Raw genomic sequence first — 25794 nt, forward strand, 5'->3', positions numbered from 1 at the left:
AACAATTATAACAGTTCAAGCAAAAGTCCCTTTAGTGAGAAGTGGAAAATAGAATGAGGATAATTATACTGTTTTTTCCTAATGCATCAGTCATTTGATGACATATCAAACTCCTCTATAATACATATATATATATATATGATATATATATAGTGCATATAATACACATTCTGGACCTTTCAAGTTGAGACAGAGACTGGGAGCCACCCAGAGAGAGATGAGCATCCAGAGCAGAGACAGCCCTGCCCTGCTGATGCACCGGAGCCTCCTGGGCAGAGCCCATGGAGGGGGAGTCTCTGAAATGCACTTTTGGCTCTTAATTTGTATTCTGCAGTCCTAGCACAGCCTCTGCTAATTTGCTATTCAGACCTCAGCTTTAAACGCAGGAGCTCCCACGGAGGCTGTGCAGCAGATGGAGGGGCTGTGGGGAGGAGTGCCAGCCCAAGCCGAGCCCAGAAGAGCCTCAACCCACAGACACCGGCTCTTTCTCCGGCTCCTTGTCCCGACTTTAGGGAATCGCGCCCCCCCCCCCCCGCCCCCTGCAAGCAAGAAGCGATGGCACATGTGTGCAAGGTGTAGTTAAACAGTCACCAGATTAGCCAGGGTGCTCTTGGCTCTGCCAGGATTGCCGGGAGCCTTGCTGGAGCACGGCATGCAACTGTCACCGGCACGGCAGGAGGGTGCGGGCTCGCTCCCACTGATGTAGGCAACCTAGTGGGACTTCAATAGGGATAAAATTCAGCCTGATATAAAACAAACCCCTGAGTCTGACAGATGGCCTTGAATCTGCGGTCGCTCAGCCCTGAGCTGGGGAGAAAGGCAGCAGCAGGGAGCCGGGCAGGGAGCACAAATCCTGCCGCCGTCCCGGCAGGTCTCGCTGCCGAGGAGAGCAGGCATGTGGGCAGCCTTCCTCCCTGACGGTCCCCACGCCGGGGTGGGCGCTGGGAGCTGGGAGGATACTCCGAGCAGGGGTAGGGGGTGGCATTGCCGGTCCCGATCCTGGCAGGGACCTGGGGCTGGGGGTCACCATTCGTGGGTCCCACACAGCATGGGAGCACCGTCCCTACTCTCCATCTGTGCAAGGAGGAGGGAAGTTGGCCAAGACTGCACCGCTTTGGCAAGTCCGGGCTATTTTCGTTTCCCACCGAGCACTGCCATTCCGACAAAACTTGTCTCACCTCTGCTGAGTGAATTCCCTGGCCCAAGCCCGTTTGAAGGTCACCAGTAAATTGCTGTAGTGGAGGTGGGCTTGGCTGCTGTCAGAGCTGCCGGGGCATGAGACCAGCCACAATGGCAAACGAGGAGAGCAAGAGGAGGCTTCCACGCCTGTTGAACCACCCGCAGGAAGAATAATTTCAATTATATCTCCCTTTTGGAAGGGACACATTTAAGTGGCAGAGAGGCTCCATGCATGGCAGCAATCGAATATTAACTCCCTGCATCCAATAGGCGTGAAATTGAATCCTGTCACACGTGGGGTGGGAGCCGAACGCTGCCCGGCCCTGCCTGCACAAGCAGAGGGGAGGCTCCTCGCTCCCCTCCCTGCTGACGGAGCCACCAGCCTGCAGGAGAAGCCCCAGGAGCTCTGCCAGGTCCTGTCCCCAGGAGGGACACGGTGAGGACATGCCCTGCCGTGTGCTTGCCATCCCATTGAGCAGAGTTACGAATCAAAGCGGAGTGTTTCCAGATGCAGGCACCAGGAAAAAACAGCTTATTTGTTTGAAAAGAGGCTTACATACCCAGCTAATCAACTTGGAAGCATAATAAATGGAGTTCCCTGACGTCCCTGAGAGCATCGGAGGGGACCACAGAGCATCGCCCTGACACCCAGCTCCTGCAAAGGCATCGCAGTTCAGGGGGGATGATGGGGAGCCCGGGGGTCGCCAGCCCCGGTACCCCCCGCAGCAGGGACTGTGCATTGCCTGGCCTGGTGACATGCACTGGGCAGCACACGAGCCCGCCCGGCTCACCTGCTCCAGCGTTCAATTCTCCGTCAGTTACGGATGTGACGTTCCAAAGAAAGTGTCTGCCAGCAGAACAGCCGGGTCCAGGCTCCATGAACACTGCCGTCAGTGGCAGGACGGCTTTGGACACTCTCAATCCTGAATGATGAGCATCTTGCAAACAAAGGAGCTCTTTACAGAGATCATTTCTCTGATGAAGGCTCTCCGAAGGCACGTCCATTGGAAGAAAAGAGCATGTTTTAATTATGCTAATTAGAAACTTGGCAGCCTCGATTTCTTGGTGCTTCTCTGTCTGATGTGGAGACACTTCCCCTTCCCAGCGCCTGCCTTCCTCGGAGAGGGACGGAGGCAGCCAGCTGCCATGGGCGCACGGGTGCAGGGGTGCTGGGGGCTTGCCCTCACAGCACTGGCCTGATCCAGGCTCTGAGGCGCACTCGGGCAAAGAACGCCCACCGTCCACAGGGCTCTGGGCTGGCAGCACCCTCCCTTCTCCAAGGGCGACACGGACATGCCCTCTGCAAGGCATAGAGCACATAGCAGCCCCAAACTGGGCTGGCAACGTTTGCATCTGGGCAGCAAAACTCACCCCACAGGCACAGCACTCTTCCCAAAGCCACGCTTTCCTCCCTGCAGGTGCCATCCCTCACAGCAGCTCTTGTGCTGAAAGCGGGTAAATGTGGCTAAAATACAGGGGCGAAGAGAATAACTCTTGTCCTCCTACTCCAAGCTATAAACTGCCGTGGTCCTAAACTTGACTGACCTGCCCATCGGTTACTTGTCTCCTGTGCATTCGGGAGTGGGCAGGGAACAGGCATTTTCACACCCCGTGCTGTACACGCACAGTATTTATTGCCAGCCAGCACTGACGGATGGCTCGTTCTCGCCGCCCATAAGCATTGCTCTCCTCCTGCTCCGGCTGCTTCAAGGGCAAACAATTCTCTGGACTCAGCCTGAAAAGCTCTAGTCCAAGCATCATTTTTCCCTGGTTTGTTGTTAAAGGATGTGCAAAGCCATTTCAAGCGACAGAGCAATTTCCTTTGTGTCCTGCAAAGCAAAAGGAAAAAAAAAGAAGTCAGTGTATTACACACAAATCTGCTTTCCTTTTGCAAGTTTAAATAGTAACAGCTTAATGTTCAGCAAACCCACCGCTGTAGTAATTCCACATCAAAGGCTCAGTGTCAAAGGTATCATTTTGCTACAGCCACCAAATAATGAGCAATTTCTGTAGCGTTTTGAGATTGGATTAAAAATGAACCACAAACCAACACTTCATCCAGCCAGTGTTTGTAGGTTAGGCTTCAGAGGCCGAAGGTGGTGACGATGCTAAGCAGGGCTGGACTCCTGGCACGGGTGCTGGGTGCCCTGTGGGGTGTCCCTCCCTCCAAGCGCTGCTGCTGTCCCTCCCTGCTCGTGCCATCAGCTAGCTCTGCGCTGGGTGAGCCGCGTTCCCCTTACCTGCAGACCCGACATCCTCATGGACGCTGGCACGTCCCCCACCGCCGTGTGCTGAAGGAAGGAGCAGAGAGGTGACCGAGCTGCGATGCTGTGGGAGGAAGCCGTGCTGCGATGCTTTTCCTGCTCATTTGTCTGCCTTCACCCCAGATTTGTGTCCTGCTCACTGCCTTACAGCCCTGTATCCCACGCTTCCCATCACTCCCACGGCACAGACCCACCCTGCCTCCCCTGCTGCCTGTGCCGTGGGAGCTGCCTGCTCAGGGCCGTGGGATCCCGGCGTTCCCACCACATCAGTGCTGCCACCGCGCTGAAGTTTAATCAGATTATATCAGCTTTCCCAGCTTGTTTGGACAATTAACTCAATGAGTCCTACCAACGGCACACACATAGAGAAATTCCTCGCAGTGAGCAGCTCCGTGGCTGCTCTCCCCCACCCTGTGCCCTGGCCCCCGTGTGCCACATCCCCCGGTGTGGCATGTCCCCCCTCTGCAGCCCCTGTGCCGGTCACCCCCACATCCACCACGGCCTCAGCTGGGGGTCCCCAGCCTTCAACCCAGCCCATGAGCATCCAGTGCTGCCAGAGCGGCTGCAGGCAGCCTCCGTCTCACAGCCCAGCAGCAGGCAGGCAGAGATTTGTTCACAGTTGCACTGCATCTTTTTTCCAGCTGTTTTATTTCTCTGGAGGCTCCAAAAGCATCACCCAGCTCTGGAGCTGCTGGTCCCAGTTTCATTTATGAAGCAATTGCTGGCGGGGCCAGCACTCAGGATCAGATTCAGTATGCCATCAGCGCTGGATGTAATTGCACACAAGGCTCGTTAGAGCTGCAGCAGCATCCAGGTGATCCCAGTGGTTTCCTCCTCATCCTGTGTCTGAAGCTGGGTCTCGCTGATGGCCCCCAAGACAGCCAGCACCAATCCTGCTCCCATCGGCTTCGCAGAACCTCCTGCCCAAGCAGCTAACTTCCCTCCGCAGCCCTTCCCGTGGTGCCTTCTCTGAGCAGGGTGGTTTGTGGGGGGCAAGGACAGGTTCAGCATCACTTGGGCAAAGAAGTTCATTGGGAAAGAGTTCCCATTCCTGACCAGCTCGGCCGGTGCTGTGTTGTAAGATTTTTCCTTGAACTGTTTGTTCAAATATATTATTAAAAAATTCCAGACAAGTTAGAAGGGCAGACCATGAAGATATCTCTTCCAAATGACACAATCTGTGATTTTTCTTTTTTCATCTGAAAGCACAGAAGGGAGTACAGGATTTTTGTAAACTATTTTTTTTTCTTTGAGTTGCATACTTTATGTGGAGAGAACTGGGGAGAAGAGGCTTTTCACTTAATTTCTGAAATTGCAGGGCCTGCAATGATGGCACAGCGCACTGCAGTTTGCCAGTTTCAAGGGAAAAAAAAGATTTAAAAAAATGTAAGCATGCTTTCTTACTGGGGTTGCACTGAGCTCTGAGAGAACTGCTTGTGCTCACAGAAATCGCCGCTAACAGCCAGCTCTGCAGGGACCCTGCGAACATGCTGCAGTGGCGAAAGCTGGCCCCATGCTTCCCAAAGTGAGGTGTGTGTCCGGATAAACATCTGAAATAAACCATCTGCATCGCACATGCAAGGACACCCGCCTATGACCGGTCGGGGAAGGTTTGGGTGAAGCACAGTCCCCGTGGCCAGGCCACACTGGGGCTTGGTATGGGGTGCTTTTCTTGCTGTTGAGGTCTGAATGCGACCCCAGGAGATGCCAGTCCCTGCCCAAAGGAGCATGAAATCCATCTGGGGAGCAAGACTCGCTGCAAAGAGCAAAGCGTGGGGTGTCCCAGCCCCGCAGCGATGCACAGCCCAGGGACCCCACCCAGCCTGGTCCTTGAGCACCGTGTTACTGCCCTGGCACCAGCCCTAGCACCAGCATGAGCACTGCGCTGCTGCGGGCAGGGCCAGCAGCCCAGGGTGCCCAACAGCAGCTTTGCCAGCTGGGAAGGGGCAGGATCTGATCACCAAACACACGTACCCGGCTGCAGTGCGTGGCCGGGTGTGTGCTGGGGTGGTGGTGCTGAGACACGTAAGAACTACAAAATGCATTGATTTTTGTTTCCAGAAATAATAGAATCATTAGAAAGGCCGATTTTAAACTAATTAGAGGTAATTTCTTCATTTGCTGTCTTCTTGCATGAGTTGCATCTAGCAAAAAGGAGACCTGGAAGTGCAGGGCATGTCACCTTGTGCAGAGCTGCCTGGGAGCGAGGAGTTGCTGGGAATTGCTGACAGCCTACGGGCGGCCGAGCAAACTGCTGATGTGAACCCACATCCGGAGGTTTTGCATTCATCTGCGACAAGGAAAATGCCTCTTGCTGCAAGGCTTTGGTTTAAATTAAAAATGAACGTGAAGAATCCAAAAGGCAAAACAAAATGCTGAAAACCACCCAGTTTGCCTTTTCAAGCCACCGCTGCAGTGCAGCCGCCCTGGAGGGTCCAACGAGGTTGTGCAAATTGGTGCCAATGTCCCAGTTGAGGAAATTACTTAGAAATCACTGATGGAAAGGAGAGATTTGTTCATGTACCTTTATAATTTAGCCACAAACCTCTGATAAATGAGTGAGTTTGGATCTCTTCTAGGAAAGAGGGCTGAGGCTGAAAAAAGAGATTTTTGTGAGTGCAGAGAGATGGGGAGGCTGGCAGGGTGTTGGGTGAGAACCCCCCAGACGTGGGGGCTGGCGGGGGGAGCGCTCAGCTCTGCTTCCATGGACCTGCTCTTGCTGCAGGGAAGAAAAGACAAGAAGAGGCTTGTGTCAAAGAAGCAAATATTTTATTGTGTAAAAACCAAGCAGACATCTGAATACAACCTCCCATTGCCACACACACCCCAGCGCTGCCTTGCATGCCAGTGGGATGTGCCCAGATGTCCCAAACAGGCAGGAGCCTTGAAAGCACGTACAGATCTGTCTTCAAATATCTATGGAATTATAAAAATCTTCAGAGCTCCGCTGTTGCTGGGTGTCACACCGAGACCCAAAAGCATCCTTCAGCCATTCGGCTGATTTCTGAGCAGTATTATGTGGGATGAGACATCTGGGCTGCACCTTCTGGGTTAAAAAGGAGGGGGTTTGGTTTTTCTCCAGCTCTTTACAGCGTGGCCTTCCCCCGGCCAGCGTGGCATGTTATCAGGCATCTATGGCAGCCGCTGGGTTTTAATTACAGCACCAGCTCCTGAGTCAAACAACTGCAGGAGAAAAAGAAAGTCCCTCGTCCCCGCGGCTGGCCCTGAGCAAAGCTGCGGTGATGGAAACAGGACAGGAGCATAAAGAAACCACGGTATATTTAAAAACCTCCAGCGTCCAGACAAAGCGAATTGCAAATTAACTGAAGAAGCACAGGCACCGGGATGAGCGCTCAGTGGGGCTCGGGAGGATGTGTCTGCCAGGTGGAGTGGTGGGAGCTGGGGCACACGATCTCTGGGAAACCAGGAGGCTAGGGACACCAGTGGACTCAGAGCTGGTGTTGTGGCCAGCTCTGGGGCTGTCCCCAGCACCAGCAGCATCCCTGTTGCCCACCCCCCTGCAGCTCTGAAGGGGGCAAGGAGAGGGCAAGGGGGGTGCCATCCCCAGTGCCACACACCCTGCAGGGCATCCCTGGCACCGTCCCAGCTGCTGCGGAGTGGGGAGCACAGCCAGGCATCAGGGCTAAAGCCGGGCCAGTGCCTCCCCTGCCCTGGGCTGCTCTGGCGTACCGGGGGGAGCATGGGAACACCCGCTGGCCTGGGGCACCCTGTCCCCACACATCCCACGGCATCAGTGCAGGCACTGCGTGGGCTGGAGGGGCAGCGGCTCGGGGCCAGCACCACAAGCCTGCCACTGCTGCTCTGAGCTAGTGCCGGTCAGTGGCTGAGCACGGTTACCTTAGTCTTTTCCCAGATACTTCCTCATGATGCTGTTGACATCATCTTCCTTCCCTTCTGCCTCTGCCCGGCAGCGTGCCCCGCTGCTCTGGGTGCTGGCTTTGCTGCTGCACCCCTCCCCATCCCCTCTCTGGGGCCGGCGCTTGATGCTGTCGCTGCTCCGGGCAGACAGGAGGGAGCCAGAGGATGAGGAGGAGTCGGAGAGGTCCCCGGGGTCCTCTCGGGGGGCTGGGCTGCGCTTGGCCATGCCCTTCATCTCAGAGGACATGGAGCTGCCTGCTACAGCCTCATCCTGGAAGCGGACGGTGAGGGGCCGGTGTCCGTCCTTTCTGTCCCTCCTGGGCTTGGCCAGGCTGCTGGTGGAGCGGGATTTGCGAATGGCCGGGAGGAAGTCATCAAAGTCGACGTTGGTTCTCCTCTCATAGTTGAGTGTGGGTATTCTCCAGCTGAAGGGGTCACTCCCCTTCCCCTCGCCCAACCCGTCGCTGGATAGAGAGCTCAGGAGCCCCCCAGAGCCCCTTCCCACCTCCTCATCTTCCACCGACGGCTCCAGGCAGCTTCTCCAGGAGCTTGGCCGCAGCGCGCCCAGCACCTCCATCCCTGCAGCTGGAGAGATCGGCCGGTGGCCAGAGCTGTCGAGGGTTTGCAGGAGGGAGTCGTAGGAGCCAAACTTTGATGGTCTTTTTAGCACTGGAGAGCGTGCTGGCTCGGCCGGCTCTGAGGCCATGCTCCGCAGGCTGGAGGAGCGCACGAGGCCGGTGCCTGCTCCTTCGCCTTCCCCTGGCTGATTCCTGTCAATCTTCCCGGAGGAATCCTCCGCCACTGGGGAAGCCCTGTAGCGCCTCAGGGCTGCGGCACCAGTGGTGCGGTAAATGGGGAGGGGAGAGGTGTCGCCCAGCGCCGGGCGCCCTTGCTCCCGCTCTGCTCCCCGCTGCCGCCGGAGCTCCTCCACGTACTCGGAGAGGGCAGCTGACGAGCTGGGCACCGGCCCTGCCGCTGGAGAGAGCCCTCTCCTCCTCGGCACTGTCGGAGACAGCGGGCTGGGGAACCTCCTGTCCGGGGCAGGGGAGCCCCCCCGCCGCAGCATCAACGGGGACGTCTCTCCTATCCTATCCACAGGCTTTTTCAGGCTCTCCAGTTCCTCTTCATCTGCCAGAGGTTTTCCGTATTCCCGTCTTCTAGCACCAAGCAAGGGACTTGCCATCCTCCCCAGATCCGTAGCATCGACAGACCTGGCAGTGCTCAGGGAAGAAGCCGGACGGCTTGTTGCCGGTTCCTTGGTGTCTCTGCTCACCCTAAACAACAGATACTGGTGTTAGTTTAAGCTGTGTGATTTCCAGTGACCATAACGTCATTCAGCAAGGACAAGGCTGAGCAGTGAAAAGCCGGTATTGGCATGGTAGTCTCAGAATTAACTCCTGCTGCTGCATTGAGCAGTTGGGCAATGCCCAAAGATTTTACCTTAAATAACTCTGTCAGCCAACCCGGCTAAATCCACAGCGTAGGGTGTGTGGTGTGACCATCTTTAGCTCTGCCAAACCAATACATACCTCCAAATGTCCTTTTTTCTTGACAGGTTACAGCAATACGTAGGATTTATTTTATTTTTGTCAAAGCCAAAGATTATTCACTAAAATTTTATGAAACCAGCTCACAGAGTGCCCCAAATGCATCTTCATGTTATTGCGGGGCACATTTCACCCAGAGTCCTGCTGGGGAAGGAAAACAATTGTGAACTGCAAGAGCCAAGTGACACCTGGCCAGGGCTGCTCGTTGCCAGAAGCGATGTGTGGGGATGGGCCCTCGCCCTGCAAACGGGGGCTGATGCAGATGGCAGGAACCGTGTGGGCTCCAGTCACCAAAGAGGAGCCACACCGGTCACCGTCACAGCAGGACGCCATTCCCAGGACACACAGCCCTCACCTGGCAGGCTGAGGGACAGTCTGTTGGGTTGGTTTAGCCAGAACATGGTGCCAAATTGGGGATGGCAGCAGCTCAGCAGAGGCAGCTGTTGCTCTTGCTACCAGGACTGCAGCTTGGGCAGAGTGCATATGTGGAGCAGCAGAAAAGCCAATAACAATAACAACAACAACAACAACAACAATAATAATAATAATAATAACAACAACAACAACAACAGTAATAATAATAATAATATGGCATGCCCCTCTGTGCTGAGAGCAGAGCAGGTCTGTGGCTGGGACCAGCCTGCCCAGGAGGAGCCTTGCCGGCCAGCTGGTTTTCCCAATCTAACTCCTGCTCCTTGCCATGGGGTTGCAAGTGCTGCTCTGGGATTGCTGTGGTGACACCATTGCCACCCCTGCACTGGCCGCTTGCTGAGCGGGACAGGGACAGGGTGGCAGCATGGCAGGAGCAGGGGATGGTCCTGCCTTCCCCCAGATCCTGCCTGTCCCTCCCCAAAGCATTCCATGGCACTGAGCACCCTCTCTGCCAGGACAGGAGCCTGGGAGCGTCTCCTTGGGCACCGCAGGATGCCATTGCGGCACCTGTTCAGCTGCTGAAGTCCCTCCCAGGCAGCCGGATCCTGGCATATACAGGCTGCAGAAAGGGCTTCTCTGCACCAAGCCTGTCCCTTCCTTGTGCAGCTGATGCGCAGAGATGGGGAGGGGGCTGCAGCCACCGGTGGGCTCGGTGTCACTGCTGACACTAAGCTCCCAATGTGACACTTTACATCCCCCCTCAGGCACCTATGTTGGCTTCAAGGGCTCAAAAACTGTATCTTCTGCCTGTCCCACTGTTGGGAAAGGCAAAGGGCTTCTTTGCCAGGACACGTCTGAAACAAAGCAGGCACTCTGCAGAGCCACGCCATGCCTCTCCTCGGTACATCACTTTAGATCAGTGATAGCCAGTTACTATCTATAGGCTGCTCGCGCGCAGCCGCTTGCCAGTGAGATGAGGAGGGTAGGCGCCTGCGAGCGATGCATTTTGACAAAGGCTGTGCCCAGTGCTGGCAGCTGCCAACACCGCCGGCAGATTATCCCCACTCGCAGATACCCCCGGCATTGCTCAGCCAAAGGGGACCTGGAATCGGCCTTAATGAGAAGGCTGCCAGGATGTGAATTTGTCTGAGAAAGAAAGGAGGAGGGAAAAAGAGAGTGAAGGGTAGAGTAATGCAGCAGAACCTAAATATAAATACATCTCCAGGAGGCCAGCAGGCTTTGAGGTGCGGGAGCACTGGTCAAGTTTTACGTCGCTGGTAGTGAAGCATCCTGCCCTGGGAATGCTGGGGTTGCCATGGGAACGGGGGGAGAGCGGATAATCCAGCCACCGTGCGGGACCCATTCAGACCAGGCTCTGCTGACCCATGAAATAATTTACATGCCAGGATGGGTCAAAGACAAACTCCACAGCTCGGAAACACAAGCAATTGCAGAAGTGATGGGGTAATGGAGCGGTTTCAGGTCCCTGGCGCCCACTGGCACAGCCCAGGGCATGGAGATGCCCGCCTGGCCCCAGCACTCACTGCCGTGCCGTGTGCTCGCGGCTCGTTAAATGAGCCCAAACCATTTGATTATCCAATGCAAAATGAATTAGCCAGAGATTTAATATCCCTGGAATGCAGCAACCTCCAGGGCTACCCTGCACCACTGCACCCGACATTGCTGAAGCCTCGCAGCTGATTAATAGTTTGAGACATTTCAGTAATGCTCATTTTTAGGATCCTAAATTGCATCTTACCTAAATAGCTGGTGTAATCCTTCCATGAGAATTTGTACGGAAATTGCTCCAATCACTCTCTACGTTTCCAAATAATATTGTAAACTGACTGCTGCACAACCGGCTTTCATAAATTAAACAGCCAGCTTCAATATTTTTCTTTGGTTTTTTAAGACTGAGATAAAAGTGAGCCAGAGAGGTAAGAAACACTAATGGACTGTGAACACGGATGGTTTACATGCTGCTATTTATTGTCCTCTTCAGCATGACGAACAGTTACTATTTTTATTAAAATCTTTAGAGCCTGAAATAGAGTGAGAGCTGCAAACACGGGATTGTTCCTCCAGCTCCCAGGGCTAGTACGAGTCCAGCCACCGAGGGCCCTCAGCCCCCAGGGTCCCAGCAGGGACCTCTGTGTAATGGAGCATCTCCCATCCAAGCTCTCCATGCCCTGGTTTTCAGCAGAAGAGCCGAAGCTCAAGACCACCCCATCCATCCTTGTCTCTCCCAACAGTTCCTATTAGCTGCATTCATCAAGCAAAGCCCAGCCGCACACGCCAGGGAAAGGGCTGGTTTCCCCAGGGAAGCTGCATCTCTCCGGGCATGGCTCAGCTGCCCGTGGTCAGTGCGTGTTAACTGAGCAGCATCAACTGCCTGGCGAGTGCACGTGGGACCTGATTGGGTTTTAAGTGAAAATGCAAATACTCCTCGGGTTTACACTAGTAGCAAGAAGGCACTGCGCGGTGGGGAAACACTGCAGGGATTTCTCTGCTTTTGATGCTTTTCTTCTTGCTTTCCAGCATCTAAAACACTCAGGTCCTTCCAGCCTGTTATTGCTTCCCTTCCTAGGAAGCCAAAACCTGCTTCGTCCACCTCCAGAGACCCTCTCACAGCGTCTCTGAGCTGCCACCCACCCTGGCACCAGCCACCGCCGCTGCCTGCCCCAGCGTGTGCGAGGGCGGCAGCCCCTGCTCCCATGCCATGGGTGCACTGAAATCACATCTCCCTTTCAATTGACTACTTTCTGCAAAAGGAGCCTGAGGACCACAAGGTAGTTTCTCCCATGCAACAGGTTTCTGACGGAACAAGCTCAGAGGCTGGTGCTGGTGCTGCCGCATCCCGCTGGGCTGCCGCAGCTGGGGAGCTGGACTGCCATCCCCTGTCACTGGTGAAGCTGTGCCACCGTGGCTGCACCCCACACCACTGTACCAGCACCCCATCCTCATCATTTGTTCCTTGAACCGTACCTTGATGGCTACCAAAAAAACCCACCCCAAAATCATGGCTAATCTTCTCTTGGCCATACTCAAGCCTCCTCACAAGGCAGGGCACAAGTGCAAGACGGTCCCGTCCCATCCTGCAGCACCCTCTGCTAATCCAGAAATCCCAGGCTAAGGGCTGATGTGCCGGCAATAACTCCCAGTGCTTGGAATAACCCCTGGGAAGCGCCGGTGGTGGGTGATGCTGCAGGAGGCAGGACCACGAGCACGCCAGAGCTGCCAAGCAAACCACCACTCCTTGCCTCAGCATCAGAGATGATTTTCCCCAGCCAAAGGCAAAAGCAGGGCCTGATGCAGAACTCGGAAGGCATCTGTAAGCCAAACAGAGTTCTGCAATATGCCATTCACACCAAAGCAAATGACATACAACAATAATTAGTGAAGATTACATAGCAATTAACATGATTACAATTATGCTAGTTGAAATAATTTATACAATAAAAATCCACACATGCATTGCAACACATGACCAGGGATGAAAGTGTGGCTCAGATGCTTTTCCTGGTAGCTCATAAATAAAGCCAAGACAACTCCATTTCAGGGAGAGAAAAGAGACTGGCCTAATTTCTGTCAGAAGAGGATTTTCTTGTCACACCATCATCTACAGAAGAACTCCCAGTTTCTCATATAATGATTTGCTTTTGACACAATAATGTTTAAAAATAAACGTGTCGGATCCCCACCAGCCTTGGGACCCGGGCTCCTGCTTTCCCGTACCAAAGCAGGAGAGGGAAGGATGCCAGGGTGATGCCGGGGCTGCGGATGCCGCAGTGCCATGGGATGGAGAGGCAGGGCTCCGTGCCGCCGGGCCATTCCCTGCTGCACCTCAGGATCAGCTCCTCTATCGCAATGCAACCCTGGCCTGCCTGGTGAGGGGCAGAATAAATGTGTAAAGTTTTGAACTGGCTTCCTAAGAAAAAAACTAATAGTTTATTCCAACTCTGCAATGTGCTGTATTTATTGAGGCTTAGCCCTGCTGGCCAACATTTTGTACAAGCACTTAAATAGCAGAGAATTAAAGAAAACGTTAATCAAATCTCTCATTCCTGTACACTGCACTGATGATAACAGCCTTCTATGCTTTCCTCTGGCTTTTGGCAGCTGTTTGTTCAGGAAATATCCCATATGTAGCACTGAGAAGCGAATGCTGGGAAGATTCATTTTTCATTACTGGGTGCTTGTGTAAGACAAAGGAATCTTAATAAGGAAGAGCTCGTTTCGCTGATCTCATTTTTATTACCTTACCAGTCTCATTGTCTGTTTGTTTGCATTTCATATAGCCTCCTGTCTAATATTTCCATCTTAGATTAGCTGAAGCCGAACAGCTACGACACCAGGATTTGCAATTTGCCTCTTCGTGACCCCCAGGACAGAGGCAGATTGTCACACTATTTCCAGGTCCAGGTGCAAATTGCCTCTCACAATGGCCACCATCAGCCCAGTAAGTTATTTTTATTAATCCCCAAACCTACATACCTGCTCTTTTATTATAAATCCAGTGTGTTTCAGCTCAGAAATGTGATATTAGCCATAACTCCTGATTTGCTGCCAGTCATTTATGATCAGAGTTGGGTCACTTGGACCAAAACTCCCTAAGCAGTACTAGCGAATCACTTTACTGATGGGTGTGGGGTCCCAGCGACCTCAGCCGGCCGCTCTCAGGGCTCCCACCCATCACCTCCCCACAGGTCCCAGCCCTGCCTGACCACCCATAAATTCTGCCTTGTATCAGCAATGGACTGCTTCAAACCGTTCCAGCATGCTCGAGGTATCCCCTGCCAGGGGACTTGCTCTTCAGAAAATGAATTCTGGCAATAGTTATTTTACTGTACAAAGCAGGTCAATGCAGTGGGGACAGATCTTGCCAGAATGAGAGCAGGGAGCTTCATACTAATGTCTGCAATGAAATGGCAGTCTGCAAACCCTATCAAACCCTCTTGACTTGGAGCATCTGTCTATGGACCTGCACATCAACAGGGAGCAGGCGGGTGCCTCAGCGAGCTGTGCTGTGCGTCAGCCCAGCCCCCACCCTGCTTCTGCGGAAAATGAGGGGAAAAGGTGGGAAAATAGTGACGCCCATTTCAATACACCATCCCTGGGAAAGCAGCGTGGCGGGGAGGCCCCAAGTCAGGGGCTGCAGGCAGGGGTACCGCCAGGGCTGCAGGCAGGGGTACCACCAGCCCTGCCCACCCTGAATTCAGCTGGTCAGTCTTTCCACCTGCGTGCACTGCCAGCTGCCACCATATTCCACAGCAATCAATGCTACAGATCACGCGTTATGCAAAAAAGTGTGCTTCTGTTTGTTACAAGGCTATTGCTTTGCAGATCTTTGCATGCAGAGTAGAGAAACCACCTTCCCTACATGGGGATGATGCTCTCTGGAGCCACTTCAGCACCGCGCTGCTCCCAGCCCCAGGACTCAAAGCTCCATCTCTGCTTACCTGTGGTTCTCCCAAGCCTCTGAGGAGACCCCATGACTTCCCTGTCCCCACCACCTCCTTTCTGGAATACAGCGACCAGACCCTGATTTACGGGGCTTTTCAAAACTCAACCCATGCAATTGCTTCACACACGAAACACAAAGAACCAGTTTGTCTGCAACCCTGTGGTGCCGGGGACGGCTGTAAAACTGTGGCTTTGTCTCTGGGCTGGAGGGACCCTCCGACAGGCACCCGGGCGAGGTGGCCTTGATTTGGACTGGGTACCTGGGCACCTGCCAAGACCCGGGCAGCTCTGTTTGCCGAGCACCCTGGTGCGGCAGCGGGAGCCGAACCACAGCAGTTTGGCCATGCGAGTGCTTGGGCCACTCTCCAACTCCCTCACAGCCCATTAGCATTACCATCAAAAATTACCATATTTTATATTAGAACTGTATAAATGCATACTGTTTCCTCAGCAGTGAAAGGCGAGCATATGGCATACAAATCCTCAAATAGGCTGCATCGCCACTTTAAATTATCTCTAGAGAATACATCAAGGGATATTATACTGCTTGAAGCATGTTTTTGATGTAGTGACTTTCATCTAGCATTTCACTGATCCTGGCATGGCAGCGACTACTTTCCTTGATTTGATGTTTTGACCTTAAATACCATGGGTCCCCCCAACCTCCTTTCTGCATGTCCTGAAAGGAGCATGGCCGCGGCGCCCACCGTCCCCGGGCCAGCATCTGCAGCACCCCTGGATGAGCCACGGGGGCTTCCCTGTCCCTGAGCGGCTGCAGGCATTGCAGTGGTGCCACCGTGGTGCTCCTCGCTGCACTGTGGGATGTGTCACCTGTAAAGGGTGACTGTATTTTTCCCATGGGAAAATAAAAGCCAAAGAGAGCATGTGGGAGCCCCTGAGGATACACAGTGGTTTGGGATGCTCGTCTCTGCCGAGGGAGTTACGGGTTGCACCCACTGCACGTTTCCCCCCATTCGAGGGGCTGCAAGCAGCCACAGCCCCCAGCAGGCAGGAGCTAGGAGAGCAAGCAGGAGCTAGGAGAGCAGGCAGCACCTGCTCGCTGGGCTGCAGGGTCAGGCCATGCAGACGCTTGACAGGAGAGCAGCTGCCAGGGCTGACAGCTCTGCCTGCTGTCCTTGACACCCCGACGGGGCAGGGTGCCCGCAGCCACCTCTCTGCACCTGAACGCTGGGAAATCAGCACTGCCTGCAGCCTACTCCTGCCTCTCACACTTTTTTTTAAATAAAAATACAGGAGAGTTTAAAATATCTTTGTGATGGCTTGTTCCTGCAAGGTATTTTTTTACCCTCCATGCATCTGCAAGATGCTGGAGCTGGCACCAAGCGCCTGCTGTTTCCCTGGAGGAAAGCTGCGGCAGGCAGCCTGTGCAGGGGGAGCAGCCATGCCTCTGTCACCGTTGGAGGTGGCCGTGCCCAGGATGGGCTGGGGGTCCCTTACCTTGGGTCCTGGGTGCTGCGACTGCCGACAAACTGTGATGAGAGGCTCCCGGCCACGCTGGCACCTGATGGAGAAGACCAGCCCATGGATGACCCCGGCCAGGACTTGATGCTCTCTGTGGGCTCCAGACTGAGCGTGGAGCCGATGCTGGAGCAGGCATCCCTGTGGGAAGAGATAAGACCCCTTTAGCTCTGCAAGCACAGACAAGAGGGCTGGCGGCACTGGGAAGAGGTTCTAGGGCACGTGTGAGGGTGAGACTGGGCACAGACCGGGGGCTCCAGCAACAGCAGCTCCTGCTGGTGGGCTCTGCTCTGGCTGTTTTATGGCACCGGCACAGATTGGATAAAACAGACATTTCCAGGCAACCTGGTCCTTGTGCCATTGCTGCTGCCATTAACTATTTCCCTCATGCTTTTACAAGTGCCCTGTAGCCTGCAGACAGTGGGCAGGAAAACTCTGCTGCTGTCTGCAGTGCCCCGGGACTGGAGCTGCAGTGGCAGAGCCAGTGTGACCCCGGGCACCCCACTGTGCCCTACGCACCCCTGGGCTCCCTGGGGCTGGAGCTACCCCTGCCCGCCCACTGGGAGCCCACGCTCCAGCTGCAGCAGATTAAATCCTTTAGGATCTCAGTTTTCCTTCAAAGCCACAGATCAGCTTCATATCCTGAAAGCACAGCCTGGAGGAATGAGTGCATCCCACCCAGTTTAACAGACAAGACTCCGAGGGAAAGCAAGCAGGTCGACGGGCACGGGGGGCACACAGAGCCAGCGCATCCGAAAGCCCATCTGTGCCCGAGTGGAGCGCGGTGCCTCAGCAGGCTGCGGGCAGCTGGTGGTCCATAACCCATCGCACAAGCCAGTGCAGGCTCCTGCCCTTCAGCTGGCAGCTCCCCAGAGCTCACTCACGTCTCCCTCCTGGAGCAGAGTGACTCCCGCGCCGTCTGCACGCTGCAACCAAGGGACAAAAAGACAGAGTCAGCCGTGGTGCTGCCGATGGCTCACATGGCCTCCCCAAAGCCACTGCGCAGGTCTGATGAGATGAAAACTTCCCAGACTAACTGTATCAAAGCTTGCTGCTACTGCTGCTGGTACAATCTGAGCAGGGTTTTCCCTGAGCTGGGCAACATACCCTCCCTCCCAACAGCCTGAGCAGAGCTGCAGCGGGGACCGGGGCAGCGGCAGGGCCGTTCCCAGCAACACTGCATGGCTGAAGACCTCCTCACCTGCTCCCTGCACCCTTCAGGCCATGGGCTGCAAGAGGGACCCCAGCGCATGCCCCCCTCGTCACAGAGATGGGTGCTGCGGCAGCATATGTTGCATTTGCACTCGCAGAACACCTCTGCTGTGCCTGCACTGGCGAAGGGCAGGGAGCAAAATACACCACTTTTCCTGCACGCAGCAGCTGCGGACGTCCCTGCTGGGAAGCACGTCTCACCTCCCGCTAATGTGTCAATTGTATTGGAAATCACTTTTTTATTTGAAGAAGCGAATTTCTCAGCTCACGGTTTCTATCTCACCCTTCCCTGGTTTAATCACTACATAAAGAAAATCTCTTCTCATGGCATGGTGACAAGCACATCTCTGCTTTTTTTTTTTAATAAATGCATTTATCTATTTTGTCTCCATTTGTCACGATACCCCTTTAGCAGTGTAGCAGAGGGGAAAATTGGAGGCCTGTAGAAATAACACCTGAAAAATTCACTGGAATTTGTTTCCCATTTTTTCCTAGTAAAATCCTCTACCCAATCCACCCAGCTTCACTGGTTCCTCCAGGCCCCCAGCTCCCATGGCCGAACAAAGTGCAGGATTTTTAATCCATAAATCCAGTGCTGAGGCACCCGCTGACACGTGGCAGCATGCCACGCTGCTAGGGACAGGAATTACTCTGCGAATGGGGCTATTTCCACCCTTTTTGCTTACTTTAAGCTGGGCCACACAGTATGATTTCAAGGGTGACACTTTTTCATGAAACCTTTCATTAACGTGAAGTTTCTTGTCCATAAACATGTGCTGCTGCAGCAAACACGCTCGAGGATGCAGACGTGCAGCTACAGCCACCCTCACATTGCCCTTGCACAGTGCAGTGTCTTTCCCCACCACAAGGCATCTGAGCCTGTCCCTCTGCCCCTCCGCAGCACCCCAGCCCCCGGCGCTCCTCGCCTCACCTCTCGGCATCGCTGTCGTCGCTGGACCGCAGCTCCTCCAGGGCCACCTGTAGGTCGGCAATGCGCCGGATGGAGGTCCCCAGGTCAGCCTGCAGGACCTGCCGCACCGCTGACAGCTCCACCAGCTGCTGCTCCTGCGCAGACGGTACCGGGTTAGCACCTGCACCCCGACATGGCACCCCAAACCACGAAGCAGGCGAGCAAGGCATCTGCTGAAATTCCCCCCACCCCAGTGCTCTCTATGCCCTGCCAGGGCTTGCTACTTGCCACTGCACCCTGTTGCATGTGCAATAGCTTGTAAAATGCAAACTTCATCTTACACAAGAAGAGGAGCAAGTGAAGCTGAACCCCTTTGTGACCAGCGAACATCCCTCACAATAGAGAAAGGCTCAGAGGAGATGAGCCAAAAATCCCAGGCGCTGGGCAGAATGTAAGGAGCCAGCAGCAATTACTGTGCAGAAACCAAACTTAACCCCAGGGAGGGGAGGGTGACCTTGGTTTTAGGCACACGGCTGCACCAGGGCATCATCAGGTTGTACAAACAGCCTTCCTGGCTCTCTAATTAGTAGAGGGTAATGTCTTCCTGAGCCAGCCAGACCAGCACAGGGGAAGCATATATGTAGCTCAGCTCAACATAGAATATAGAATCATAGGATCATAGAATCATTTAGGTTGGAAAAGACCTTTAAGATCATCAAGTCCAACCATTAACCCAGCACTGCCAAGTCCACCACTAAACCATGTCCCTAAGCACCACATCTACACCTCTTTTAAATACCTCCAGGGATGGGGACTCTTCCCTTGACAGCCTGTATAAAACCTGGACAAGTAATAAAACAAACTCTGAAGACAGCAACTGGCTTGAGCTGGCTTCAACCCACATATCCCTTCCTTGCAGCTGGGCATGCCCAGCGCTGTGGCGGTGAGTGTTTAGAGACCGGGGACGGGCATCACGTCTGTGTAGTGACTCGGGTGTACGTTGCAATTGCTGTATTGTGCCCATGCTGAGATTTCAATACATCGCTGTATCGCTCTGCTAAATCGAAATGTAACGCCAATATACCAAATGAGTAAATCTGATATTAAACATTAACCCCCCCCGCCCTGTGTGGAACATGTAAAAGCACCCGGTGTGAGAGCACCATGTCCCTGCCAGGGACAGAGCGGGGCACAGACCGCGGGCATGCTCCCGGGTGTTCGGGGCTGCTCCTCCACTCACACACACCACACACCTGCTTGGAAATGAAGCCCTTTCCAGAAATGCTGGAGCAGATAAGAAAAACCAGAAACTTCATTCATAATTTAAACTACAGGGAGGAAGAGCCAGACACAACCCGTACGGCTCCGTGGACCCAGCACCACCCACGGCCAGGCAGCCTCACAGTGTACCGAGGATGCTGACCCGGCACTGCCCGCCCGCCACAGCTGGGCACCACCGTGTTCATCAGATTCCAAACCCTTTCACACTGTGTTCATCAGATTCCAAGTCCTTTCAGCCAGGAAGGAAATCTTTGTGCGGTTTTCTAAACCATCACATGGCAGAAAGAGAAGGAGAGTGAGCGCGAGCTGCAAATTCACCGTGATTGAAGCTGCCAGCTGTAAAATTGCCATCTCGGTGGTGACAAGGTGAGAGATGATTTGCAGCGCGGGCTGCGACAGGCCACAGCGCAGGAGCCGGCAGACTGTCAGAGTAAATAATGAAAGCCCTGGGATCACCGGGCACGCGGGCCTGAGGGAAGAGCATTTCAGTTCATAAAAACATGCAAAGAAATATCCCAGTTCGGGTTGCACAGCATCACAGTTGCTTCTAGAAATGCGCCAGTATTGGTAAAACCCTGAACGCTGCCAAGAAGCTTTCTGAAACTCAGGGTTTCCGAGCTTATTGCTTCCCTCCTGGCTCAGGCAAATGCAGAGGGTGGAAAGGACCTGTTTTGTCATGGAAACTGCTCCGAGTCGCATGGGGATGGCTCACTGCCCGGGCAGCAGAGAAGCTCCCCGGGCTGGGGTCGACCCCATGAGCAGCCGGGGCACACAGTGAAACACTGACCCCCAAGAGAAGAAAAGCCCAAGGAGAGAGAGCCCCGAGCCTCGGCTCCCTACGTGCCTGTATTCAGCTATTTGTGACTGCGAGACCAGACAGTAAAACAACCACTAGATAAAAAGCTCAGCCCTTCAAACCGGCTGATAAGAGTCTCTATTGAACTAGTTCCTCAGCTCCAGGATACGGCACAAATTAAATATAGTTCAGTGGCTGCATTTAATTCCTTTCCTCCATTCTGCTATTATTAACCTGACAGTAACTGGCAGGGAGGCAGCCGGGCACACAGCGGCGCGCACCCCTCCTGGCACCCCGACCCCGCTTCCTCTGGCTGCTGACAAGCAAAATCCCCCAGGTGCAGCTGCAAAAGCAGCAAACAGCATGTCCCAGCGGCTGGTGGGGTCCCCACGACGCTGCTGCCTTCCGCATGACAGCCGCGGGAGCACCGAAAGAAACCAGACCGCCACAGGGCTGGGGCTCCAGCCCAGCTCCCCTCGGGGATGCCCTGGTTCCTGGGCACCCACGGTCCACGGCACCCACGCTGAACAGCAGGGAGGAGCCCGGCAGCCTTGGGAGGGGGCTGCGCAGGGCACGAGGGGGACTTTGGGGACTGCATGGCCATGGGCACTATGCACCGTGGGTAACCTTGGGGTCCCCTGCCTACACGCCACCCGAGTGTCAATTTGAATGTAAGCCTGACAATACCTGCTTCTTAACAAGAGTTGACACTGCTCAAGCCCAGCCATGTTGCTATAACAGACTCCTTACAGCGGAGGTACTGTCACCACCGTCATCGCCACAGGTACCCGGGCTGATTAAATGCAGAGGAAAGCGCCAGTCACATTTAGAGAATGATCTGGGGCTGCTCCGCGCTCGCTCTCTCCCGAGTGACTTGCACAAGCCTATGCCCAAAGTGAATTCTCGCTCTCGGGGCTCAGGCATTACTGTAGAGCGAGTTCTGGTGATACAAATCTGCAGCAAGAAGATGTGGGGAAGAGAAACGGTACCGCTCAATTTCTGTGCCCTGCCTTTCAGCTTGGGCTCAGCACATCTGCAGCTCACCAGGATGCTGCAGCCAGTGAGGAGGAGGAGGAAGAGGAGTTGGGCAGAACCACAGACGGACCAGGGGCAGAGCGAGGGGAAACACCCTGAGTAAACGCGCTGCTCAGCATTTTGGGCTCAAATCAGTGCAAAACAGCAAGGCCGATGCTTACAGTCACAGAGCAGCTATGTTAATCTGCTCTGTGCTCAGTGGGGAGTAGGCTGCGAACCCCACGTCCCATCCATCCCAGCACTTGATCCCAGATCTCGTGCATGGAGGCACCTCATATTTTACTCAAACATAAAGTAGCTGTACCATACAATTGTCTCAAGGAAGGGACTAATTATGTCAATATAATTAAATTTGAAATGCAAACAATTATCTTCATAATATAAACTGACAAGAATCGTCCCAGCATCAGGCCACTGCTATCCCAGGGAGCTATTAGACATCTTTGACACACGTTGTTTCAATCCAAATGTAAATGCAAGAAGCATTTTCCCTTTTAATACAGCAACTGGTCTGAGCATTTCCATCCTCACTCAGGATGAACTGCCGAGCATTGCTGGCTTTTTGTTTCCTCTGAGCAGAAAAGCGGGAGGGAAAAAACGGGGAGAATATATTTATTGAGAAAACTCATAACCCGCCTGTTCCTGTGGCTCTGCTGAAGCAGGGGCACCGCCTGGGAGAGCAATGCTGCATGAAGCACAGCGAGCAGTGGTGCACCCATGGCCATGCCCTCTCCCTGTCCCACCGGACCCCAGGGATGAGCCCGTCCTCACCCACCCCGGGCAGCAGCTGGGAGCTGAGGAAATCACCCGGCTGCAGAGGCACCAGGCGACGGCATTGCTGCACCTGACCAGCACCTCCCTGCTTGGCAAAGCCCCACCTCACCCAAGCACGAAGGGACCTGCTCCCCTGCTTCCCGGCTTCCCTGCACGTTGTGACTCAGTTGCCACAGCCAGAGCCAGCCGGCCCCTGCCTTCACCATGTGCGAGAAACCATGCACGACACCGATCAAGAGGCTGCCAGGGACCAGTGATACGCCGCACTGCGGCTGGACCTGGGGGGATGAAAGGTGACTTGCACATCATTTTGCCTGAGTTATTCATCGTTAATGGCCCGTTATCGGAGCCCCCATGCTCCGGCTGGCGCTGATGATGATGGGGTACCCAGACAGCTGCTGGGGGGGGCTGCAATCAGAGGAGCCACGCTGATGAATGGGGCTTATAAAGCAACAGCTGCCAGGGGAATCAGTCCTTTCTACCTAATCAAGGAGGGGGTGAAGGCTGGAGCAGCTGCCCTCACGCTGCACAATGCCTGGGGAGTAAGGCAGCAATTTTCCAACTGTTTATGAGATTTCTTCTTTTGCTACTCTTTAGCTTCTACAGGGATCTAATAGGCATTGCATGGCAAACTGATCCATGGGGGGATTTCATCCCCATCCTTAGCCAGGCTGCTCTTGCCAGCCCACGGCCCACCAGGAGCAGTGCCAGGGCTGCCCCGTGGAAGCCCAGCGCCTCCCCAAAAGGTGTCCTGCAGGCAGGGGGTGCTGCTTGCCCCGGATAGGAACCCCACAGCCACCGGCCAGGGGCCAGCGCTGGAGCTGCTGACTGGGAAGGGTCCGGGTGCAGGACTGCATTTCCAACGGGGTCCCCATCAGCTGCTCACACCAGCCCTGGGAAGCACGCTCCCTCCTTCCCCGTGGAAAAGCAAAGATTATTGCCTTCTCCCTTGCAAAGCAGCAGATACCAGACTTGCCAAAAGCCCCAGTGCTCCAGAAAAGGGGCTACAGCTACTGCCACAAACCAGAGATGGTGAAGCAGAACTAATGGTTCTTTGCTTCACGTGTATGTTGATTTTTCATTGAAAAGCTCCACTAATTTCTCTCCTGCCTTGCAGGGTTTGGAGCAGTCCTACCATGTCCATCCTGCTGACCAGCAAGGAAGCTGCCCACGCACCCGGCTGCGGCACGGTGAGCAACAGGGACGTGGCACCAGCTGTAAGCCCAGGGAAAGGTGGTCCGGCTTCCCAAGTGGGGGCCGGGAGCACTTCTGCTACACAGGCTCAGGAGCATCCTCTGCCATTAAGCCCCGGTCCCTGTTGGCACCAGCATATCTGGCTCCTTCCACCAAACCAGTCAGTCATGCACAGCAGACACCAGCCTGACCAGCTCAGAAAACCTGCCTGATGTATATTTTATAATCAATAAATAAAATATATGTTCTGCCTGGTTTTGCATACATTTCCAAATTAGATTCTCCCATTCACAGCATATCGGCAGACAGATCGCACCAGAGCACAGCACTCCCAAAACCCAACGGCACTGGTCTCCTGGCAGGACAAAAGCATTTACTTTGGAAAGCTGAGGTTAATATCTGCTGACAGGGAGCCTGAATTAAAGGCCCTCTCAAGACAAGGGGGATGGGAGCTCGCTTGGCGATGGTCAGCACAGAGCAAACCCATGCTGAGATGCTGGTGCTCACAGCCTGGACTCCTGCCCTTGCCTGGGGGGCTCACAGGAGGATGCTGCTGCACATCCATGCTGGAAAGACCCTGACAACATGAGTTACACTGCAAAAAATTTAATTCCTACTCCAAGTGTCAGAGCCAAGTCCTCAGCAGCGGGTCTGGCCTGCTGGCTACCTTTCCATGCGTTTGCTATGGCCCCTCTGCACCCGTCCTGTGCAAAACCCATGCAGTCCCCGGCCCCTCTCATGGCACCACCTGCTCTTACTGCGAGGGGCCCGAAAGGAAGAGATTTGGGTTGGAAAGAAAGAGGCTTACTGCACAGGTGCGTATCATCGCTGCCACTTTGTGGGTACCCGGACAAGAGAAAGCCAAGGGAGGGGTAGTGAGGGCACAGCCCCTGGCACCATGGCATCCTGCCGCCGGCACGGCATGGCAGCAGGGCTGTCACCCAGCAGGCAGCCAGTGCCGCGGTGGAAGAGGCCAAGACAAGCTCCGGCTGCACCAGGCAAGGACAGCCAGCAAGAACAGGAGGAGACATGGGCTGGCAGCTCCCGGGGGGCTCCCTGCTCCTGCGGGGGGTGCCACCCCACTCTGCCCCTGCACAGCCAGCAGACCAGACCCCCCTGCCCACCGACTCCCCAAGCATTGCTAGGTCTTCCTCCTGCGGTTTGCCAGGGGGGCTTTTCCAACAGCCAGAAAGAGATGCTCAAGCCCTCGGCAGCCTGCGCAGTGCAAGGGGCACCAGCAGGCAGCTGGAGGCGTTTCAGCCCCTGGCCAGAGCCCACCTGGACACAGGGGGAGAGGGGGCATCGCAGCTGGCAGCTCCCTGCCTCCTACCCCCGCCCCCCCGCCGTCTCTCCACATCCTGGCTTTGCTTTCATTGCTTCTCTGGAAAAGGATTTCTAAAACCTCTTTTTCTTAAGACTTTCTTTTTCATCTAATTTTGTCTCGGAAGCATTTGAAGATAAGTTAAAAAGAGCTAAGCAAAACCAGTAGTGAAATAATTTATGGGACTATAAAGGATGCCAAGGCAGACACCGCAGAGCATCCAGCGCCACGTCCTCGTCGCCGTCTTTTATTTTTGTTTGTGGTTCTGCTGTCACAACATAACCTTTGCAAGCTCCCATTCACCTGAAGTGAAGTGTAATCTAATTAGTCCAATTTGGATTGCTTCTATTTGAATAATTTAGCATACACCTGCAGTATTCATCAATCATTATTATTTTTAATTAAGTAATTAACTCGCAGGTTTTCAGAAAGTTTGAAGTGACAAAATTTCTAAGGCTGAAGTCTCGAGTGAGACAGGGTGAGCGGCTCTTTCTGCACTCACAAACACCGGTATTACCGGTAATTGGTCTGAGCAGCCACAAGTGCTGACGATTTCCTGCAGAGTTTACTTCTTTAATGGCAAACCAGAAATCACACGCCTGCTGTACAACAGGCCTAATTAGCGCATACGGTCAAGTTTTCACTCGTGGCTCCTCCGTCACCCAACCTCACCTCTAAGGACTGGCTCCCTTTGATGATAATTGTCATTACACTTAGTCAAAGTCATTAGCTTTTAAAGAAAAGAGCAGCTCGGAAAGACCCAGGCTCGGGCTGTGCTGGGGTCAAGGGCTGTGGAGACATCAGAGGGTTTGCCTGGGACCCTGCTGGGAGCTGTAGGTTTGCCTGGGCGGGAGCATGGCATTCCCGGCTGGAGGCACAAACGGCTCCCGCTTCACTTCTCCAGTTCACTGAAAGCACCAAAAAATCTTTAAAGCTTGAAAATGAAAAAAAAAATCTTAGAGATCAGGCTGTAATGTGCTACAGCATGCTGGATTGCGTGGCGATAACAGGGCAGCATTACACAGGAGATCTGCCGTCCTAAGAACTAGAAAAAAAGGTTATTTACACTGTCACTCTCACCTTTTAAA

At 54.3% G+C, this 25794-nt stretch overlaps 1 protein-coding gene across 2 annotated transcripts in view; it reads right to left on the minus strand.

Annotated features, from left to right (window-relative positions):
• Positions 1-6244: 6244 nt before the first annotated feature.
• MYO18B (myosin XVIIIB) overlaps positions 6245-25794 on the minus strand; it is a 78644-nt gene continuing 59094 nt past the window's right edge. For both annotated transcript variants that reach the window (XM_087754690.1, XM_087754689.1), the window contains exons 40-43: positions 18327-18460; positions 17068-17109; positions 16163-16324; positions 6245-8596 (exon numbers count right to left, since the gene is read on the minus strand). In XM_087754690.1, coding sequence (XP_087610816.1) covers positions 7303-8596; positions 16163-16324; positions 17068-17109; positions 18327-18460 — 1632 coding nt within the window. In that variant the 3' untranslated portion in view covers positions 6245-7302. The remainder of the gene's footprint in view (positions 8597-16162; positions 16325-17067; positions 17110-18326; positions 18461-25794) is intronic.

This window comes from Nipponia nippon, unplaced genomic scaffold (assembly GCF_047370975.1).
Source record: "Nipponia nippon isolate SJK-2023a ecotype South Korea unplaced genomic scaffold, ASM4737097v1 scaffold_18, whole genome shotgun sequence".
NCBI classification, from domain to species: domain Eukaryota; kingdom Metazoa; phylum Chordata; class Aves; order Pelecaniformes; family Threskiornithidae; genus Nipponia; species Nipponia nippon.